The sequence below is a fragment of the Pholcus phalangioides genome, unplaced genomic scaffold, assembly GCF_987345545.1.
Source record: "Pholcus phalangioides strain wild (caught in Gottingen) unplaced genomic scaffold, Ppha-v1.0 ptg000028l_1, whole genome shotgun sequence".
Classification (NCBI taxonomy): Eukaryota; Metazoa; Arthropoda; class Arachnida; order Araneae; family Pholcidae; genus Pholcus; species Pholcus phalangioides.
Window position 1 is genome coordinate 7,269,189 of NW_028301618.1, and position 20,929 is coordinate 7,290,117.

General features: G+C 41.1%; 2 protein-coding genes across 5 annotated transcripts in view; one reads left to right on the forward strand and one right to left on the reverse strand.

The window, feature by feature from the left end:
- The window catches only part of LOC149067864 (tectonic-2-like), a 126,093-nt gene that overhangs the window by 80,521 nt on the left and 24,643 nt on the right, over positions 1 to 20,929 (reverse strand). The window lies entirely within an intron of this gene.
- The window catches only part of LOC149067865 (uncharacterized), a 98,748-nt gene that overhangs the window by 75,404 nt on the left and 2,415 nt on the right, over positions 1 to 20,929 (forward strand). For both annotated transcript variants that reach the window (XM_089252184.1, XM_089252182.1), the window contains exons 2-5: positions 18,106 to 18,611; positions 18,702 to 19,080; positions 19,169 to 19,349; positions 19,451 to 19,590. In XM_089252184.1, the coding sequence (XP_089108310.1) occupies positions 18,123 to 18,611; positions 18,702 to 19,080; positions 19,169 to 19,349; positions 19,451 to 19,590 (1,189 nt within the window). In that variant the 5' untranslated portion in view covers positions 18,106 to 18,122. The remainder of the gene's footprint in view (positions 1 to 18,105; positions 18,612 to 18,701; positions 19,081 to 19,168; positions 19,350 to 19,450; positions 19,591 to 20,929) is intronic.

Below are 20,929 nucleotides of genomic sequence, written 5' to 3' on the forward strand. Positions count from 1 at the left end.
CATTATCCAAAACAATATATATATAAACTTTTGAATACTGTATTCAAACGTGTTTAGATCGAGCGTTAGTTAGACGTGTCCAAGATCCATGCAGAAATTTTTACAAGCACTCAGTAGTCCGCTAGATTTTAAGTGGGACTCTCTATACAACACTTTGCAAGCTTTCAGTGTAGCTATGCAGACAAAAAAAAAACTATACGGACTTCCTATGTGGTCGTGCAGTCAAAATTTTGCAAGTTTCCAACGCAGTTATGCAGATGGAACTTTCAGACTTCGAATGGTGATGTGCAGAAGAAACTTTGAGCGTAGTTAGTATTATACATACACTAAGAACACACATTCCGGTCTGTACCGATTCGTTAGAAACTCCGCAAAGAGATGTGTGCGAGGGTCATGTACGGTTAGTAATAATAGAAGAAACTCTGCAGACTTTCAATGCGACTATGCAAAAGAACCTCTGCAGGTTACAAATGCGACTATGTAAAAGAACCCTTGCAGACTTTTAATGCGACTATGTAAAAGAACCCTTGCAGACTTTTAATGCGACTATGTAAAAGAACCCTTGCAGACTTTTAATGCGACTATGTAAAAGAACCCTTGCAGACTTTTAATGCGACTATGTAAAAGAACCCTTGCAGACTTTTAATGCGACTATGTAAAAGAACCCTTGCAGACTTTTAATGCGACTATGTAAAAGAACCCTTGCAGACTTTTAATGCGACTATGTAAAAGAACCCTTGCAGACTTTTAATGCGACTATGCAGAGGAAACTCTGCAGACTTTCAATGTGACTACGCAAAGGAAACTGCAGGTTACAAATGCGACTATGCAAAAGAACCTCTGCAGGTTACAAATGCGACTATGCAAAAGAACCTCTGCAGGTTACAAATGCGACTATGTAAAAGAACCCTTGCAGACTTTTAATGCGACTATGTAAAAGAACCCTTGCAGACTTTTAATGCGACTATGTAAAAGAACCCTTGCAGACTTTTAATGCGACTATGTAAAAGAACCCTTGCAGACTTTTAATGCGACTATGTAAAAGAACCCTTGCAGACTTTTAATGCGACTATGTAAAAGAACCCTTGCAGACTTTTAATGCGACTATGCAGAGGAAACTCTGCAGACTTTCAATGTGACTACGCAAAGGAAACTGCAGGTTACAAATGCGACTATGCAAAAGAACCTCTGCAGGTTACAAATGCGACTATGCAAAAGAACCTCTGCAGGTTACAAATGCGACTATGCAAAAGAACCTCTGCAGGTTACAAATGCGACTATGTAAAAGAACCCTTGCAGACTTTTAATGCGACTATGTAAAAGAACCCTTGCAGACTTTTAATGCGACTATGTAAAAGAACCCTTGCAGACTTTTAATGCGACTATGTAAAAGAACCCTTGCAGACTTTTAATGCGACTATGTAAAAGAACCCTTGCAGACTTTTAATGCGACTATGTAAAAGAACCCTTGCAGACTTTTAATGCGACTATGCAGAGGAAACTCTGCAGACTTTCAATGTGACTACGCAAAGGAAACTGCAGGTTACAAATGCGACTATGCAAAAGAACCTCTGCAGGTTACAAATGCGACTATGCAAAAGAACCTCTGCAGGTTACAAATGCGACTATGTAAAAGAACCCTTGCAGACTTTTAATGCGACTATGTAAAAGAACCCTTGCAGACTTTTAATGCGACTATGTAAAAGAACCCTTGCAGACTTTTAATGCGACTATGTAAAAGAACCCTTGCAGACTTTTAATGCGACTATGTAAAAGAACCCTTGCAGACTTTTAATGCGACTATGTAAAAGAACCCTTGCAGACTTTTAATGCGACTATGCAGAGGAAACTCTGCAGACTTTCAATGTGACTACGCAAAGGAAACTGCAGGTTACAAATGCGACTATGCAAAAGAACCTCTGCAGGTTACAAATGCGACTATGCAAAAGAACCTCTGCAGGTTACAAATGCGACTATGCAAAAGAACCTCTGCAGGTTACAAATGCGACTATGTAAAAGAACCCTTGCAGACTTTTAATGCGACTATGTAAAAGAACCCTTGCAGACTTTTAATGCGACTATGTAAAAGAACCCTTGCAGACTTTTAATGCGACTATGTAAAAGAACCCTTGCAGACTTTTAATGCGACTATGTAAAAGAACCCTTGCAGACTTTTAATGCGACTATGTAAAAGAACCCTTGCAGACTTTTAATGCGACTATGCAGAGGAAACTCTGCAGACTTTCAATGTGACTACGCAAAGGAAACTGCAGGTTACAAATGCGACTATGCAAAAGAACCTCTGCAGGTTACAAATGCGACTATGTAAAAGAACCCTTGCAGACTTTTAATGCGACTATGTAAAAGAACCCTTGCAGACTTTTAATGCGACTATGTAAAAGAACCCTTGCAGACTTTTAATGCGACTATGTAAAAGAACCCTTGCAGACTTTTAATGCGACTATGTAAAAGAACCCTTGCAGACTTTTAATGCGACTATGTAAAAGAACCCTTGCAGACTTTTAATGCGACTATGCAGAGGAAACTCTGCAGACTTTCAATGTGACTACGCAAAGGAAACTGCAGGTTACAAATGCGACTATGCAAAAGAACCTCTGCAGGTTACAAATGCGACTATGCAAAAGAACCTCTGCAGGTTACAAATGCGACTATGCAAAAGAACCTCTGCAGGTTACAAATGCGACTATGTAAAAGAACCCTTGCAGACTTTTAATGCGACTATGTAAAAGAACCCTTGCAGACTTTTAATGCGACTATGTAAAAGAACCCTTGCAGACTTTTAATGCGACTATGTAAAAGAACCCTTGCAGACTTTTAATGCGACTATGTAAAAGAACCCTTGCAGACTTTTAATGCGACTATGTAAAAGAACCCTTGCAGACTTTTAATGCGACTATGCAGAGGAAACTCTGCAGACTTTCAATGTGACTACGCAAAGGAAACTGCAGGTTACAAATGCGACTATGCAAAAGAACCTCTGCAGGTTACAAATGCGACTATGCAAAAGAACCTCTGCAGGTTACAAATGCGACTATGTAAAAGAACCCTTGCAGACTTTTAATGCGACTATGCAAAAGAACCCTTGCAGACTTTTAGTGTGACTATGCAAAAGAACCCTTGCAGACTTTCAATGTGTCTATGCAAAGGAAACTCTGCAGACTTTTAATGCGACTATGCAAAAGGACACTTGGAAACTTTTAATGCAACTATGCAAAAGAACTCTTGCAGACTTTCAATGCAACTATGCAAAAGAACCTCTGCAGGTTACAAATGCAAACGAAACTATGCAAATTGTCGATGATGTTATACACACAAAACTCTGCAGACTTCCAATGCGACTGTAACAGTAAAAACTATGTAAACTTATAACTCAGCCACACAGACGAGATTCTGCAAACCTGATGATGCGGCTACTCAGACGAAACTTTGCAATCTCTCAATGAGAATACACAGACGAAACAATGCAGACCTTCGATGTTACTTTATGGACAAATATTTACACGTTTTTCAATGCGGCTACAGGTAAAACTCGGTGCCAAGGCAGGGCATTACGCAAATAAATTGAACACGGTGTCTACATGACTCGCATTTTATGAAACATTTTCGCATTTTCACGTATTTTTCTGCAGTTTTCATGCGTCCCGTTTTCCAACAAAGCCCAAATTGGTTTACTGCGATTTGCATCAGCCCTTTATTTCCCACCTATTAGCCATAGTTAGCGAATTTCATTTCCCCATATTCGGCGAAGATGGACAATGTCCCGTATTAAGGATCTCTCTCAATCCACTACAATTTTTCTACATGAAATATGGTCAGCCACAAAGTAAGTAAAGAAGGAATGAGTCTCTTCGGAAATCGGAAACGAAATTTTACACCAAAAAAAAGTTTTCGATTTCCAAATGCACAGCTATTCTTAAATTGTTTCTGAAGTTCGCTCTTGGAACAAGAATCAGATTCCAGAAAGAGATGGTAATGGGTGTAGAAATTGGAGTTGAGAACAGAACAACCACCAAATCAAACGACCTCCTTCCAAGTGATAAGTCATCGCAAATTGGTGACGATGAAAACCAATTCAATGCCGAGTTATTTACATTCGTATCATATGACGACGGTTACCCTTAACAAGACAAAATTTTGTATGTGTGTCCTTCCATAAAATCTCCGACGACGTCACACACTCAAAACACAGAGAGAGACTCTTGATTGGCTATTTCCGCTTCCCGCTATGTTGAATTAAAACTATCCATACAGTTGCGGTCTAAAAAAACAAAAAACGCTGTTCTTCGCTAGGGTCAAAAAAAGAAAGCTGAAAGACCTAGGGCAGGCATCTTCAAAACCCTTTGCTCGCGAGCAACGCGGTGCTCCCTAAATTGCACAGAATGTTCGATGCTTGTGTCAGATTTCCTGCTCGCGAGCACTTACTTGGCCAACGTTCCAATTAAATTGCGTTCAAGGATTGAAATAATTTTGATTTTATGCATTCGTATGTTAATCTTGCCGTAAGGGTAGGCCCGTTATTTGGGGGTGTGGGGGAAAGGGCCGTTGCCCCCCCCCTCCCAGCTTTAGAAAATACACCAGACATGCTATATACATGGAGTATATGTTCTTTGCCCTCCCAGGAAAAAGTTGAAATGACAGTCCTGCGTAAGGGTGCTCTTCTTTTGATAATGGGTACACGCAGTGCTCGCGACTGGAAAAAGGTTGAACACCTCCGACCTAGGTTGATCAGATGAGGTGCCTGCAAAATCGGGACAAATCCGGGGAATCGATGTTGAAGACCGGGACAGTTTAAAAACTCTCGCTTGGTGGGCATAACAGTGTAAAATTGCAAACTAACAATGTATTACGAAAATGTTATCGCACTACTTCTACACAGAGGCGCACAAAAACGAGTAAAACATTGGGATGGGAGCCATGGTTGCCAGACGTCCCCTGAATACGTGATTGATTGAAGGGCGTATGCGATGAAGGTTGAGATGTAGACTCACTACATTTGCTGGAGAAAAATACTTAAAATTGGGCTTCGAAATACGGGACATTGCCAAAAATGATGCCAAAAGTAAGCAAAGTCACCAACTCATGCTAAACTCAAGGAAAAGTCGCCAGCCGAGGAAAATGAAGCGCCACTTCAGATTGCAGTGAATAAAAAAAAATGACAAATATGTGAAATAAATATTGTTAGTATTTGTAATCAGTCGTATTATCGTAATGTGATTTCTGAGTTGGGAAGATACTTGCAATCATTGATTTGTCAAATTGGCTGAAAATACGTTAAAAACCGGGACATTTTTAAAAAAAAAGTCGGGACAGCTGAAAAAAAAACTGGGACTGTCCTGGCAAATACGGGACGTATGGTCACCCTAGTGAGCTTCTCCCTAGAAGATTGAATTCCAACCTTACGAGGTAACTGGCTTATATCCCATTATCTTTCTTACTTTCAAACTGAGCACAACTCCGGTCTATATATCCCATATCAGAGCTAAAGTGGGCCCATGTCTGGTTTCTTTAATACAGTAAAAATCTCTCTTGTGGACACCGGAAGGACAAAAAGTGTCAAAGTTCTCGAAATTTCTGCCTGCTAAGCAATCTGGTCACGATTCCTTCAAAACCTGAATTCATATTTCTGTGAGAGTCACTTGCTTCCAATCAGTATAATCAATATAATCGATGAGCACACTGCCATATCAATAACAGCTATCAGCAAATATAGTAGGCAAAAACGTAGCTAAAAGTTGAATCGGAAAAATACTGAAAATAAATTCTATTTCATTGCGCGAGCGAAAACCAGGACAAACGGGGCATCCCGGGGCGAAAAATAGCTAAAAACCGGGACATCTGGCCACCCAATAAAGACCAGTTTCCCGACATTGAGGACGAGGAGGATGTACGATCCTCCCTGATCGATCATATCACATAAATTTCAATCCTTGTCCGCTTAATACGTTGAATACCACGGCCATAAAAATACAATCGAATCCCGCTTTAACGAATACAGTTATAGCGAAAATCTCGTTTTAACGAACACTTTTCTATAATCCCCAAGATAAGTTTACGTAGGGACATTTTTAAACAACCTGGCATTCCTTTACAACGAAATTTCGTTATAACGGAGAGATTTCTACGGTCTCCCGGAGTTCGTTATAACGGGATTCGACTGTACGTTTTGCAAATTCGGGGTATAGCTGTGTAGAACAAAAAAGTCTCGACACTTTCCGGAAAATGTCCTTTTTTTTTTCTCGTTTCACGGAATCTCATTCTAGTGTCTAGTTTCCTATTCTCCGTGTAGGGAATGAAGCCCTCCTTCCCATACCACCAAAACAATATCTCACAAGGTACTCCCTCTCGTCGTCGCGACAGAAATTTCCAGAGCTTGACATCGTCAAAGTCCCGGCAAATTCGAGAAGAAGAATCTTAGCAACGCCCCGAAAATCCCACTCCACCCTTTCTTACGGCGTCAGGAGAAGGAGGAGGTTATATCGGGAAATATTCCAGAGGTTTCTGGAGGCCGGAACCCACTTTCCATCATCGTCGCTGGCGTGAGGTTTAATTACTGTGTCATAACGGGAGGGGGGGGGTGTCTCTGGAATTTCCCAACTCCTCCGAAATTCCACAATGACCGCCAGAACCAACTGTGAAGAGAGGGAACTAAGCGGCCATTCCTCCCGTTTGGTGACGGTGCAAAGTACCGAGTTTGATGTCGTTATTGTTATTATTATTATCATTATTAAAGCGTCGAGGAAGGATAACAATTCGGAATACCTTGAGAGAGAGAGAGCGAAGATACATCAAGCGACTGGACAAACACCCGTCGTTTTATGAGCCCATGGTTTGTATTTCCACGCAAAAGCGTCTATTAGTTCTTAGTGTTTGAGAAACGAAATTTCTTTGAAGAAGTTTGTTTCTTTTTTAGCAACCCGAAATGAGTTTATGGTAAGAATGAGGCCTAACTGTGAGCCTTGCGGAATGGCAAGTGTACTCTGTCTTCTATCCAGAGAACGACCCTTTCATTGGCTGAGGATATGGAACGATTCATCTGAGCATTCAACGATGTTCGATCCAATCATTAAGCCGAATATTGTGGCTCATCTGGTTCGACGAAAACGCATTAGACATAGTTCTGAGATCAGATAAAGTTGTTCAATGATAAGTTCGATTCTGTTTTTAAGCGAGATAAGGTAGCTCCCCTGAACGTCCGATGAGAGAAAACATTGAATTTTAAAGAAGGTGAGTTGGTTCATCAGAACGTTCAATAAAAACAGGTTCGATTCAGGTTTCAGTTTTGAAATCAGATAAGATGGCTTCTGTTCACGACACCAGATTCGATTTTATTTTGGAACCAGATAAGGTGCCTCATCGACGACAATAGGTTCGATTCAGTTTTGAAAACGGAAAAGGGTTCTTATCTGAACAGTTTACGAACTCGGGTTGGATTCGATCATAGTAATTCAATAACGTAGCTAATCTGATTCGACGATTAATTTGATTCGATGTTAGATTCAGTTTTGACATCAGATAATGCGGTTCATCCTAGGTTCAACAAAAGTAGGGTTGATTCAGTTCTGGAGCTAGACAGAGTAACTCATCTGAACGTTCAACGACAAAACTTTTTATTCGATAATGAAACCAGATGAGTTAAGCTCATCTTCTATTCAGTTGACGCGTACCTGATAAGCAAGACTGATATCTGAACATTCTATTCAGTTTTGAAGCGAACGTTCAACGACAACACATTCAATTCTGTTTCGGAACAAGATACGGTGACTCATCTGAACGTTAGTTTCTATCCAGTTCTGAAACCAGATCAGGTGGCTCATCTAGCTCAACAAAAACACATTCGATTCATTTTTGAAACTAGATTGAGGTGATTTATCCAAACGTTCAATAAAAACCAGATTTGATTCAGTTCTAGAACTAGATATACCGACTCATCTGAATGTTCGATGGCAACAGATTCACACAATTCAAGAAAGAATACTAATAAGATGTCTCATCTGACTATTCGGTGAAAACGAGTTCAGTTCTAAAACCAAATAAGGTCACTCATCTGAACGTCAGTTTCTATCCAGTTCTGAAACCAGATCAAGTGGCTCATCTAGCTCAACGAAAACACATTCGATTCATTTTTGAAACTAGATAAGGTGATTTATCCAAACTTTCAATAAAAACCAGATTTGATTCAGTTCTAGAACTAGATATGATGATTCATCTGAATGTTCAATGGCAACATTGCTACCGCAGGAAGTCCCCCATCGAGGGGTTAGCGCACCAACTTCTCGATGAGTATAAAAACAAGCCCGCTTTTCGGAACCGGCAATAAATTGCAGGTCCGGGTCTAAATAGCCCTCGTGTGCAGAAAATGGCCGTGGTGCGACAAAAATGATCAATGATCAGATAATGTAGCTCGTCCGAAAATGAAAATTATGATATTGTTACGATCTATAGATGATAGCTGGCGCGATTTGTTCGATGGCTCTCAAAAATATCGAAATCTGTTGGCAACAGCAGTTGATACCGGTTTCTGTTCAGCGCAAAGACGTGCGATTGGCGGAGAACTGGCGGAGAGTTGGCAGAGATCACAGAGAGTTCCGCCCCTCCAGACACCGGCACCGCAAACCTGGTACTACGAAAAAGAAATTTGTGGAATATTCTTTTTCCCGAAGTTTCGACCAGAGCTTACAAATAGTGAGGCGATCACAAGAGGATAGACTGGATGAAAAGTCAATAGTGATCGAACTTCGCGAGAAAGTTGTCAGCTCTCTGATTAGGTTGGAAATACTTGTATAAATTGCTGTTCTGTAAATAAATCTGTGTTTGTCCGTCGAATCGCTTCTCGTGGAAATTGTCCGGAACAATATTCATCTTTTTTATCAAGAAGCTCTTATTCAGCACCTCGAATTCCATGGTCACTGCATGATGTGCGCTACCTGAACGCCCAACGAACCAGTTCAGTTCTAAAACCAGTGATTAACGACAACACTTGAATGAAAAAAAAAAACATCCTGCAGAATATATTTCAATGAGAGCGAGTCATTAATTAGCAGATAGGAATCCCAGAAAGGCTAGCCAGTAAATAAATCACGTGACTTGAATAACAAAAGAGGACGAAAAAAAAAAGAAAGGGGGAAAATTTATTTATAGTCCATGAATTAATTTCACTCGTTATCAGGACCGGCCAGATATCCGAAAATTAAACACGGAGGTTCTTGTTTTTTGATTGCTCGAGTTGAAATATCCCTCATTAAAAAAAAAAAAAAAAATTGGTCCTTTGTAACTTCTCCGGTGGGACACGATATCCCAGTGCCCTTTTTTCCATTCTTATCCCTTGTCTTGACTTTTATCTCAGTTAAACGACAAAAAAAAAAACTAAAATAAGTGATCTAAACTATAAACCATACGCCTTTTTCTACATGTATATTCGCCAATAGTATGATGTTTACTTAAGATACCTATGCTGCATTCGCCAACAGTATAATGTTCGTTCCAGATGTTGTTCTATTCGCAAAAATAGTATAACATGCATTGAAGAGTTGATCCACTTTGCCCAAGAATATTTAGAAGACACCAACGAATAAGGCAAATACACAAAAAATAATAAAATTCCTAATGCATTTCAACACCAATGGGTGCCGTCTTCAATGGAAAAATTTTTAACCACTAGTTTCGCTGACCGAGTTTCCCATTTGGGTTGAATACCAAATCTTCACGCTCGGTTGCTCAGCGGAAGAAGTTAGTATCTCACGCAGGCTCACAGCTTCATTCTGACCACGACGTTTGAAGTGAACAGACGTACTTCTTCCGCTGAGCAACCGAGCGTGAAGATTTGGTATTCAACCCAAGTGGGAAACTCGGTCAGCGAAACTAGTGGTTAAATTTTTCCTCTGAAGACGGCACCCATTGGTGTTGAAATGCATTAGGACTTTTATTATTTTTTGTGTATTTGCCTTATTCGTTGGTGTCTTCTAAATAACATGCATTCCAGATATATTTTTCTGCATTTGCCAATATACCATGGTGTTTATTCCAGCTGCCGTTGTCGCATTTGCGATAACGCTATGCCCCCTCCAGAAGCCGTTGGTGTATCAACCAATAGCGTAACGTTTAAGGGAGCAGATATTTCCTGGATTTTAGGCCGAGGTGAACCAGCACCTCCTAGACGGGTTGCCAAGTTCACCTGTTCACCTATTTCGTTTCTTCTTATTTTGGCATAGAATCTTCCGGGTTGGCTCACAAATACAGCACGGTGATTGGATGTGGGGCATATAAATCGTCAACTCTGTGCCCGATAGTTTCTTCTCAACAAAACGATGATACTAGCACGTGCAGCGGAATTTTTTTTTTCCTCTGAATATTCTGAGTGAGGATGGACTACTTGCGTGACGTCACGAGCAGCGTGTGGGGAGGCCTTCTATCTCCAGAAGTTGCTGGGTGAACTCGAAAGGAAAGTCATCGGGTCTCCGCCGGGACTCGAACCCATGCTGCCATCTACACCACTGAAGACACGACCCTGCCTTCCCTATATCACGCACCGTGGCGTCAGGCGCTCAAGTAGAAGCATTAGTAGCCTCCCTAAATATCAGCAAATGGCCCCCCCCCCTCCAGGTTGAACGGTAGAAATAGAGATAGACGGCTTTTTCTCAGCCCAATACAGTTTATATCAAAGAAACCGTAACAGTGTAACGTTCACTACAAAAAAATGTCCTATCAGTCATAATAGCAATAGACGTAAAAATGTTCATTCAGATGCCTTTGTTAAACTCGTCAATAGCCACTCCAGCTGTCGTTGCTGGAATCGCCAATAGTACGACTTTCATTCCACCTTCAATTTTTGCAAATTGCAACTAGCACAATTTTCGATCTTGAATGCATCAGGCAATGTTGCTGCATTTGCAAATAGTATGATGCTTATTCAACCTTTCGTTATTGCATTTGCCGATAGCGCAATCCTGACTCCAGAATGCATCTTACATCAGTCAATAGTGTAACGTTTAATCTAAAAAATGTTGTTTTATCAGTGGAAATAGAATGATGTTTATTCCAGATGTCGAATTCCCCCAATAGATGTCGTTATCTTGTCAGCCCAAGCAGTAAAATGTTCGTTCCAGATCTCGTTGCTGTAATCGCAAACATTTAAACCCCTTTACCAACGCGGGGGTAATATTGCGTCCAAACGCCAGTGGAAAAAATTCAAATAAGTTCTTTGTACTTTCTTTCCTCTCTCACTCGGTGGTGGCCGAGTGGTTATAGTGACGGACTCGAGATGCGAGGATCCGGGTTCGAACCCCACAGTGGTTCCCAACTTCAAGGTGCAAATGCGAGCCGATCTCCACGTTAAAAAGTCTCGCCACAGAGAGCGACAGTCCTACAACGATAAATCATTCAATCATAATATTTCACTCATAGTTAGAAAAACTGGTGGCAGATGGCAGCACTACACATAACAAGCATTACAGAGAAACAAAAAAAAGCACTTCACGTCAGGTTTCACTACACGTACACGCACATTCCCGCATGTACCGATTCATTGGGGGTTCCGGGGGGGGGGGTGCATGTGTGGTGTAGCAGTAGTAGGTAGGTAGAGCCTCCAAAAAATGGCTCGGGTATCCATGATGTTCTTAAGTCAGCCGCCTCGTTGGGCAATTTGCCTGTTGTGGCGTTGTATTTGTATTTATAGCAACCCTATCAGCTGAAGTTACTTTTTCTCCCCCCTCTTTTGCAACATTTGTCAATAGGGTAATGCTTGCTCCAGATATCGTCGGAGCATTTGCCGATGCTGTTCACTCCAGATAACGTTTAGCGTATATTAACTTCAGATGTTGTTGCTTCATGGTATCGAGTCTTAACTCCAGATATAGGTGGAGTTGAAGCTAATACGTACTTGAAGTTTCTTTCTTGATATCTTGATAAATACATCCCCAATTTTTCAAAGCAAGCTGGTGAATAAATAGACAGCTCAGACCAGGAAGAACCTTATAGACACCCTGTACATTTTTCAAACTCTACTACCAGCGGAAGACCCGCCACGTACTCCATCATCACGATCGAAGAAAAAACAAAAAAAGCAAGCATAATAATGCCAACAAATAAAATAATAACCATCTCCGCTCGATATTCCTTCCACGTATATTTTAAATAAAATACCTTAATTCGCCAACAACAATAGTAAACAAAATTTAAAAAAAAACAAGAGAGGTTTCTGTTTACATCATAATGAGTTTTTCACGGATAAAAATCCCCATGCAAAAAAAAAAAAAAATACAAAGCGACCATATTTATTATATTTATTTTATCATTTTTTTTTTAAAAAGAAATAAATGAACGTCAGAAAATTTAATCCGAAATTTGCATGAAATGGAAAAAAAAGATCCCGTTGAAAAGTGATTGAAGAGAAGGAAACAGGGGGGGGGAAAAAAGAAAGAAACCTATCGAAAATTAAATCTTTTCCCCCCATAACACACACACACACACACAAAAATTTTTTACAATAAATATTTAAATAATTTTTACCGGAGGAATTTGTTTGATTTTCGAACAGGAATTGATATTACAAACCGAAAAAAAAATTGAAAAATTTCGGAGCGAAATAATTTGTTTTTGTTTGTTTTATTGTTGTTCGGAGATATATTTTTTTGGTATGGAGAGAAGAGAGAATAGTAATCAATCATCTTCAGCCAGGAAATGGTTTCCTCTTCAAACATGCAGGGAAGAGTTTTACTCTTCCTTTTTTTTCTTTTTTAAGTGTGTTTGTTGAGTGATAAGCAGCCCTCGTAAAAGATCGCAATGTAAAGTTTTGTTATGTTGAAGTTATGTTTTTTTGGTTGTTTCTATTTCAGTTTTTTAATTTCGAAACCCGTGCAAAATTTTATTGAAATTTCGTTTACTTTGAAGACGGGGGTGGGGGGGGGGGAGATACGTGATTAAATTCTGCGCTCGTAGAGATGGGAATGAAAATGGCGTATGGGTAGCTCTGGCAGCGTCTACAGAAATAGGTAAATTTATTCATCGGTTGGAGTAGAGTAAAATAGTCAATCAACTACTTCGACAAGAGGATACCAGTATCGTTTAGTAAGGGGGGTAATTGCAGGTTGTGGTGCCGCAGGGAGTTCTTCTGTAACAGGGTTGTTAATAAATGGAATAGCTTACCTCCAGGAGTCGTGCATTCTAACACAATTGACACGTTCAAAGAGAAGATACACATAGTGCGATAAATCGAGAAACTATACATAGTATGTTTTATGGGTCAAGCGGAGACAAGTTGACTTTTCCTTCCGAGTTCACCTCAGCATAATATTCAGAAGAAGAAAAAATGTCTTTGGGCCTCCTCACACGGGGATACTGTAGTCTTACGACTGATATAAGACTCAGTATCCAGAGGATCGAACACGTATATTTCCATACAGCTCCTCACGCGAGGACATTGATTGGCGTATTGGCGACGAAATATCCCACGCGACGGAGTCACTGGCGACATTGCGTGGTGCTTGCGAACACAACAAAAGTAACGCGAATATCGAACTATTACTTCATATTTTCACGGTCGAGGTTGTAGAGGGGTGATCCGACGATGAATTTTGTAACAAGATAAACACAGTTATATATTATATAACTTTTATTTTCTACAGAATGTTCTCTGATGCAACCCTAACCCCAAATCCCTCTGGAATGGAATGCGTGTAACGTATAGGTCGTGCACACATTTCCCTCCAAATAATGGATATTTACAACATGAATTTGACTTACGTCAAGGATTATTGGCAGTCACTTATCAGGGTTCACAGGTAATCAGCTGATTTATTAATTCCGGATAAGTCTCTTTTCTAATTCCCAGAATGCAAGAAATTCGATTCTCGTTGGTCGTAACGAATAGTTGACGAGTTATTCTCAATGCATGGATGTGCTCATAATTTTCTTCTATTTATCTTTTTTTTTGCGGAAATAATAGTGTAGGATGATAATTATTTATAATTATAAATAGAATATCAACTTCATCGCTATTAGAATCACTAGAAATTTCATTTTTTCCCTTCTCCGGCTAATAAGGAGGGTGAACTGCCTCGTTTTTACTCATTTTCGAGCAGGACTTTTGAGGACTTTTTTCTAGTAGGGTCGTGTCTGGGAGAACGGGCAACTCGACTCTCTCAAGTTGAGGCTACTCGAATTCGATTTGAGTATTCCAGTGTGAGGAGAGAGAGAGAAGCCGTTTCCTTCATCTATAGCCCCGTTCACATGTGCAAGATTGGGGGTTGCTTTGGTGGTAATTACCGGCATGACAACTTTTTTCCCCTAGTAGGGAAGAAAAAAGTGGGAGAGAAGCTCATCAAAAAAAAGCCAACCTTCTCTCCCATAATCCTTTGCGCCGCGAAAAATGCTATAAGCTCCTTCGTCAACCATCTTGAATCAATCACTTCCGTTCAACCTACGTAACCAGTGACGACTTCCGGAAAGAAGAGGGGGGGGATTACCGGCATAAACTTAACGACATGTGAACGGTTTGTAGCGAAAATCCCCGTTACCGGGAACTTCCCGGGATGTTTTATTGTACATGTGAACGCGGCTTATTGGGCTCAGAAACATCAACTTACTCTCGCATCTCCATTTTGTTCATTTCAATGACGCAGTTGCCTGTTGTTTTGGTTTACATAAAAATACTCAATTTTGTTTCAGTGACGTGCACAGAGAGCAACAGTCCTACAACGATAAATTATTCAATCATAACACTTCACTCATAGTTAGAAAAACTGGTGGCAGATGGCAGCACTACACATAACAAGCATTACAGAGAAACAAAAAAACTTCACGTCAGGTTTCACTACACGTACCCCCACATTCCCGCATGTACCGATTCGTTGGGGGTTCCGCGGGGGGGGGGGATGTAGGGGGGGGTGCATGTGTGGTGTAGCAGTAGTAGGTAGGGCTCGGGGATCCATGATGTTCTTAAGTCAGCCACCTCGTTGGGCAATTTGCCTGTTGTGGCGTGGTATTTGTATTTGTGTATTTGTATTTAGAGCAGGAAATTATTATATCGACAATTTACGAAAACGTACTTCGTTGCGTCACGAGCCACTATTGCCAAAAATTTTTAATAGAAAAACACTGAATCGGTTATAGATATCAGAAAAACGAACGCCATTTGCCACAAAAAATTCTAACCTCTAGAGATACATACTTCACACGACATCCAAGGTGACTGATATCCCTTAGTACTAGGTCATACCTCATTCGATTCCTTGACCTCGACGTTGTGCAGGAGGGAAAAGGAAAAACGGACATATCCCCGGTCAATAAATTCAGAAACTTTCCACCGGATATGATTTATGGATGAATAAATCTCTTACATATAATGAAAAAAAATGTATAACGGCGGTCGAATTTTGTCTACTTCTGGGTTTAATGGCGCGTTCCAAACATTCCGATAAAAACCCGGGACCGGCTACGTAGCTATGTGTTCCTCAACGACAACCCGATACCCACACACGCGAGATGATGATTACAGAGTGTAATAACACGTGAAATTAAAGACAAAACAAAAAGGGCCATCGATTGTTATTACACTTTTACTCGAAGAAAGAAACGTTCCGGAGGGCGGCGTTAAGTCATTTTCGATAACTTACGGATTTTTAAGAGCTTCTAGTTCAGTCGAGGAGAAATGGCTTCGGACACAATCCCGTCGCTTAAGTCATCCTTCCTCAGTGCCTTCAGGAAAGTTTTTCCTAACCAATAGTGGCTCTCACGCTTTCCCCATGTGGATTCCTCAGCTTTCTTTCAGTGCGATCTTTAAAAGCTTGGAATAGAAACAACCAGGAATCTTCTTGGAGACAATAATGTCCGTGATGAGTATGTTTTTGTGGAGTTTTAGATTCAGCTCCTTTCGTCACGTCTAAGAAACACCACATACATAAGATTCTATAACATTTTTTCGAGTCGCGAGCATCGTCAATGTCGAGAATGGCAACTCTTATACTCAGACCAACATGTTGTGACCTTTTGAAATCAACATTTAAACCAACACCAAGCTAGCATTAAATCAGGAACAAGCACGGAGCACTGGTGAGTGCTTTATTGAACAGCAAGCTGAATACGCCTGAAGTTCCTCGGCTTGCTAAAAGGTTTCTTTGGGATTCCATTGAGAAAAGGGCTTTGCATTTTATGGTTCGGGTGAAGTGTTATTCGTTTCTGCTGTTTCAGATAAACGATACCCCCTTTTTGTTCCTTTGTTGTGATGTATGGCTTTCTTCTCTTTATTCTGTAACGTGTTGCTTCAGTGACGTGTAATAAGACTTTCTTTTTGCTTCGGTGACGTGTAATACGATTTTCTTTTTGCTTCGGTGACGTGTAATTCACGTACTGCTTTCCCATTTTTGTTTCGATGAAGTGTTATACGGTCCGCCCTTTTTCTTTTTTTGCTTCGGGGTCTGGTTATACGGCTTTCACTTTTTGCTTCGGTGACGTGTAATACTGCTTTTCGGAGCCCGCTGCTAGTTGGCATGGCGGGGGAAGGGGGTAAGTTGACATTCAGCATCTCTTTTCTAGCGCAATGCGTGCTAGTATCGTCGCTTTCAAAGAAACTGAGGGTGTTGCATCGTCCATTGTAGTTTCAGTGTGGTGGGAGTTCCCAGAGAGAGAGAGAAGGGATAAAAAATTTCCTGATTTCCTGCTAGGCAAGTATTTTTTTCATTAAAAGCTTCCTTTTTTTAATCTGTAAAGCCCATGAATATGTTGAGACATTTTCAACAGTTGTGATTGGTAGGGTGGTCAATAACGATTGCATTTCAAGTGCTGGAAAACTTCATAAAACTTGTAGAACAGTGAGGCAGTCCTTTTGTCTAGAGAGCCATGTTGGAGCAAGTTGGCATCTTAGCTGAAGGGCATGTTGGGGCAAGTTGGCATCTTAGCTGAAGGGCATGTTGGCATAAACACGTTCTATATACCAACTTACCGATTTGTCATAACCGTGTTTTTGTAGTAAAATAAAAGTTTTGTGGTTACTAACTTACGTTCATTCCTCAGACGCTATAAGCTATCGCGCTATGCCAATTTACCCCAGGGGTTGTGCCAACTTGCGCCACACCTGGGATAAGTTGGCGTAGTTTGAACAATTTTTCTATAAAATGAAAGTAAATGAAATAAAAACTCAATTCTTGACGAATTGAGCATACAATTTTTAGTACAATAAGTGATATTTTCATCATTAATTTGTCGCCAATAAGTACCGCTATCCGCAGCATCGGTACATTTGCTGTATTACAAGAATTAATAGAAAAATCGAAAACTAAAAAACTATGCCCACGTCTCCTCTAGTCTTCACTTTTTGCTATAATTTCGTGTGATGTACTGTTTTTTCCTCCGGTAAAGTGCCATACAACCTTTCCCCTTTCTACTTCGGTCACGTGTTACACGGCTTTCCCTTTTTACTTCGGTGACATGTTACACGGCTTTCCCTTTTTACTTCGGTGACGTGTTACACGGCTTTCCCTTTTTACTTCAGTGGCGTATCACACGGCTTTCCCTTTTTACTTCGTCGGCAGGTTATTTGGTGACGTGTAACACCGATTTCTTTTTGCTTCGGCGACGTGCTACTCCGCTTTTTTTTCTTTTTCTTTTTTTTTTTTTTGCTCCAGTGACGTAAAAGAAAAGGCTTGCCCACTCCCGTTTCAGCGTCATGTTACACAGTCTAATTTTTGCTTTGGTGACGTATTATACGCCTTTCCCTTTTTGCTCCTGTAACGGGTTGTTCGGAGACGTGTAACACTGCTTTCCTTTTTTTTCTGCTTCGGTAGTGTGTTATACGGCTTTTCTTTTTTACTTGGGTGACGTAATACTGCTTCACTTTTTGCTTCGGTGACGTTTCATATGGCTTTTCTTTTTTTCTTTTTCTTTGCTTTGGTGACGAGCGATACTGTTTTCTCTTTTTTGTTTCAGTTAAAGTGTTGTATAATTTTTTCGTTGTTTCTTTGGTGACGTGTTTCATCGCTTTCACTTTTGTTCCAGTGGCATATCATATAGTTTCTTTCTTTTCAGTGATGCTCTATAAAGCAATTAAAAGCACCAACAACTAATGAGTTGTTTTTTTGTTTTGTTTTTTTCCAGGGAAAAATAATTCGGCTATGGCTTGCTCTACAATATACACCGGACTTTTGCCGTTGTTATTGATCGCAACGACTTTAGTCGCAGCTGGAAGGTACGGATGTCCGACCCGCGTCCAGATCAGACCATGCGTCTGCGTGGAGAAATCGCGAGGCCTAGACGTCTCGTGCGAGAACGCTCATCTCAACCAACTCAGAGAAGCCCTGGCGAGTATAGCTAGGACCAAACAGCCGATATGGTACCTTAAGCTGAGGAACAACAAGCTCGGAAACATGGCATCTTACGTCCTGAAGGGACTCGACGTGAGGCACCTGATAGCGCACCACAGCAACATGTCGTCGGTGGACACGAACGCGTTCGAGTCTGTCTCCGAGAGGCTTGAGTCACTAGACTTGGCTCAGAACTCATTAGAGAAGGTTCCGAGCCACGCCCTGAGAGAACTCGCCGTCCTCGTATCGCTGAACCTCAACTACAATAAGCTCGAGATACTCCATGCCGAGGCTTTCAAGGTAAGATCCTTCCCTATAAGCAAATAGTCCACCACAATCATTGTCCCTTTCAATAAATTCTTCTACTCTTTTCTTTTTTTTCAACTACAGGGTCTAACTTCACTTCTGCGGCTGTCCCTATACGGCAACAGGATAAAGTTCATAGACAATCTCGCCTTCATCGGCATAGGAGAGAACCTGACCAGGATTAATCTAGGAGGGAACAGGCTGACTTCCGTACCTTCCAGGCCATTGCGGAACCTGACCCATATGCAGAGGCTTCAGTTGCACGAGAACCAGATCGCGGCGCTCATGTCCGAGGAGTTCGTGGCCATGGGCGGTGAATCACTAGACGTCCTGGATCTGGCCAACAACATGGTGTCCGAACTACCAGGAAGGGCGTTCGTGTCCCTAAGAGTCCTCAACTCACTGGACCTGGAGAAGAACATGATTTCCAACATACACGTGAACGCTTTCGAAGGCATCGAAGGTAAGAACGAAACCTTCTGCATCTTGGGTGTCCATGTGTACTATTTATTGACGACTTTCCACTAATATAAAATGGCTATTCTTCGTAGATTCACTAGAATGGTTGAAGCTTGGCGAGAATCGGCTGCAAGACATCCCGTCACAATCGCTGAAGAATCTGAGCAGACTTCGGCAACTCGATTTGAGGGGCAACAACATCAGTCGGATCAAAGACGACGATTTCATGCCGTACGGGAAGAACCTCAAGTTCGTTTACCTTCAGAATAACTGGTGAGTTAGTATACTATATTACGAGAAGAGCTTTTTCTGCCGCCAAGTGTCAGCATTTATGTTCGTGACTGATATTTTGATACTTATGATCTATGTTTCAGGCTTATGGCTGTCGACCCAACATCCTTCTTACTCCTGGACTCCCTTGAGTGGCTGTACCTACAAAACAACCAGTTGACTTCAATACCGTATGAAACGTACTCTCCTGTGCTCAACACATTGCAGGTGTTCGACTTCCATGGTAAGTACTACTGCTAATCTCATGCACCTTTAAGGCAATTAGAAAATTTTCAATTGTTCGGCCAAACAGCCTGGTTTCATCCAAGCACTTCACAATAAGCCGAATTTTTCAAGAGTAGCGCGAAACAGCGGTAAAGACAAAAATAGGAGCCAACTTTAATATCCTTTTAATATTGAATTTCCTGCATTTAACACAGGCGTTCACATTGCAGTTTACAGTTAACATGATTTCAAATACTGTATATTGTGTGGTGACAGCGTCCACCTTTAGATGGCGCTGTCCATGTGATAGAAAAATAGAGCGCCTGCGCTATGCAGGAACTCGACACGTTTTGCCACTCAAACGAGACTGTCACGCAACCCGCTTGTATTGATACGTTCTTGTAAGTTCTGTAACGTTAACGTTAGTTGTGTAATAAATGTTTAATTACCTTTGAATTGTGAAGGAAACGTTTGCCCTTAACTGCCTCACTCCTACAATAATTAGTGACCGAACCAATCCTGAACGCTCTTCGGCCTCAATTTCCATTTCGCTTCCGCCATTACATAGTCATGACCGCGGAAGTGGAACTTCCACTTTTTTGGATCAGTGAACCTGAACTCTTCTTCAGCTCTTCAGCAAAGCAGAGTCCTTGTTCTTCATTCACAAGATCGAAGATAATCTCACGAAGTTCCTACTCATCATCAGATCGCTTGGTGCAGACGAACTGAAGCTTGCGAAACCGCTACTTCAATCCGCGGGCGAAACCGAACGCACTTACAAGAACATGTCAATACAAGCGGACCGCGTAACCGTGTCTCGTTTAAGCGGCAAAATGTGTCAAGTTTTTTTCATCGCGCAGGCACGCTCTTTTTCTATCGCGCGGGCAGCGCCATCCAGTGGTGTGGACGTTGTTACCACAATCGTTAAAAAAAGATTCGACGATAAATTGACACTTACAGCGACATTGTCAAATGAGCTGCATTGCATGCGATAGAGATAGCAAAGAACAAATATGAGAAAAAAACGGCAACCTTTCCGGCTCATACGTATGGTATCAAGTTTTGGTGTTGGAGAACGTGGGAACGAATTAGCGTTAAAGATTGGATCATAAGTGCACCACTACATTTCACCTACTACATGGAAAGTTTTGGTTTATTGCAGAGCGCGTACCAGTCGGAAAAGATGTAGTGCAGTGTGTCCGAAAGTGGTCAATACCGCCCCCTAGGAGTGATGGAATGGTCCGGGGACAATAGAAGCTATTTGTATAACATAGGATTCTATAGGTTGACTTGAGGCGGGGGGATGAGAAGAAAAATTTTCTGAAGAAGAATGGTGGAACAAAAAGTTTGGGAAACTG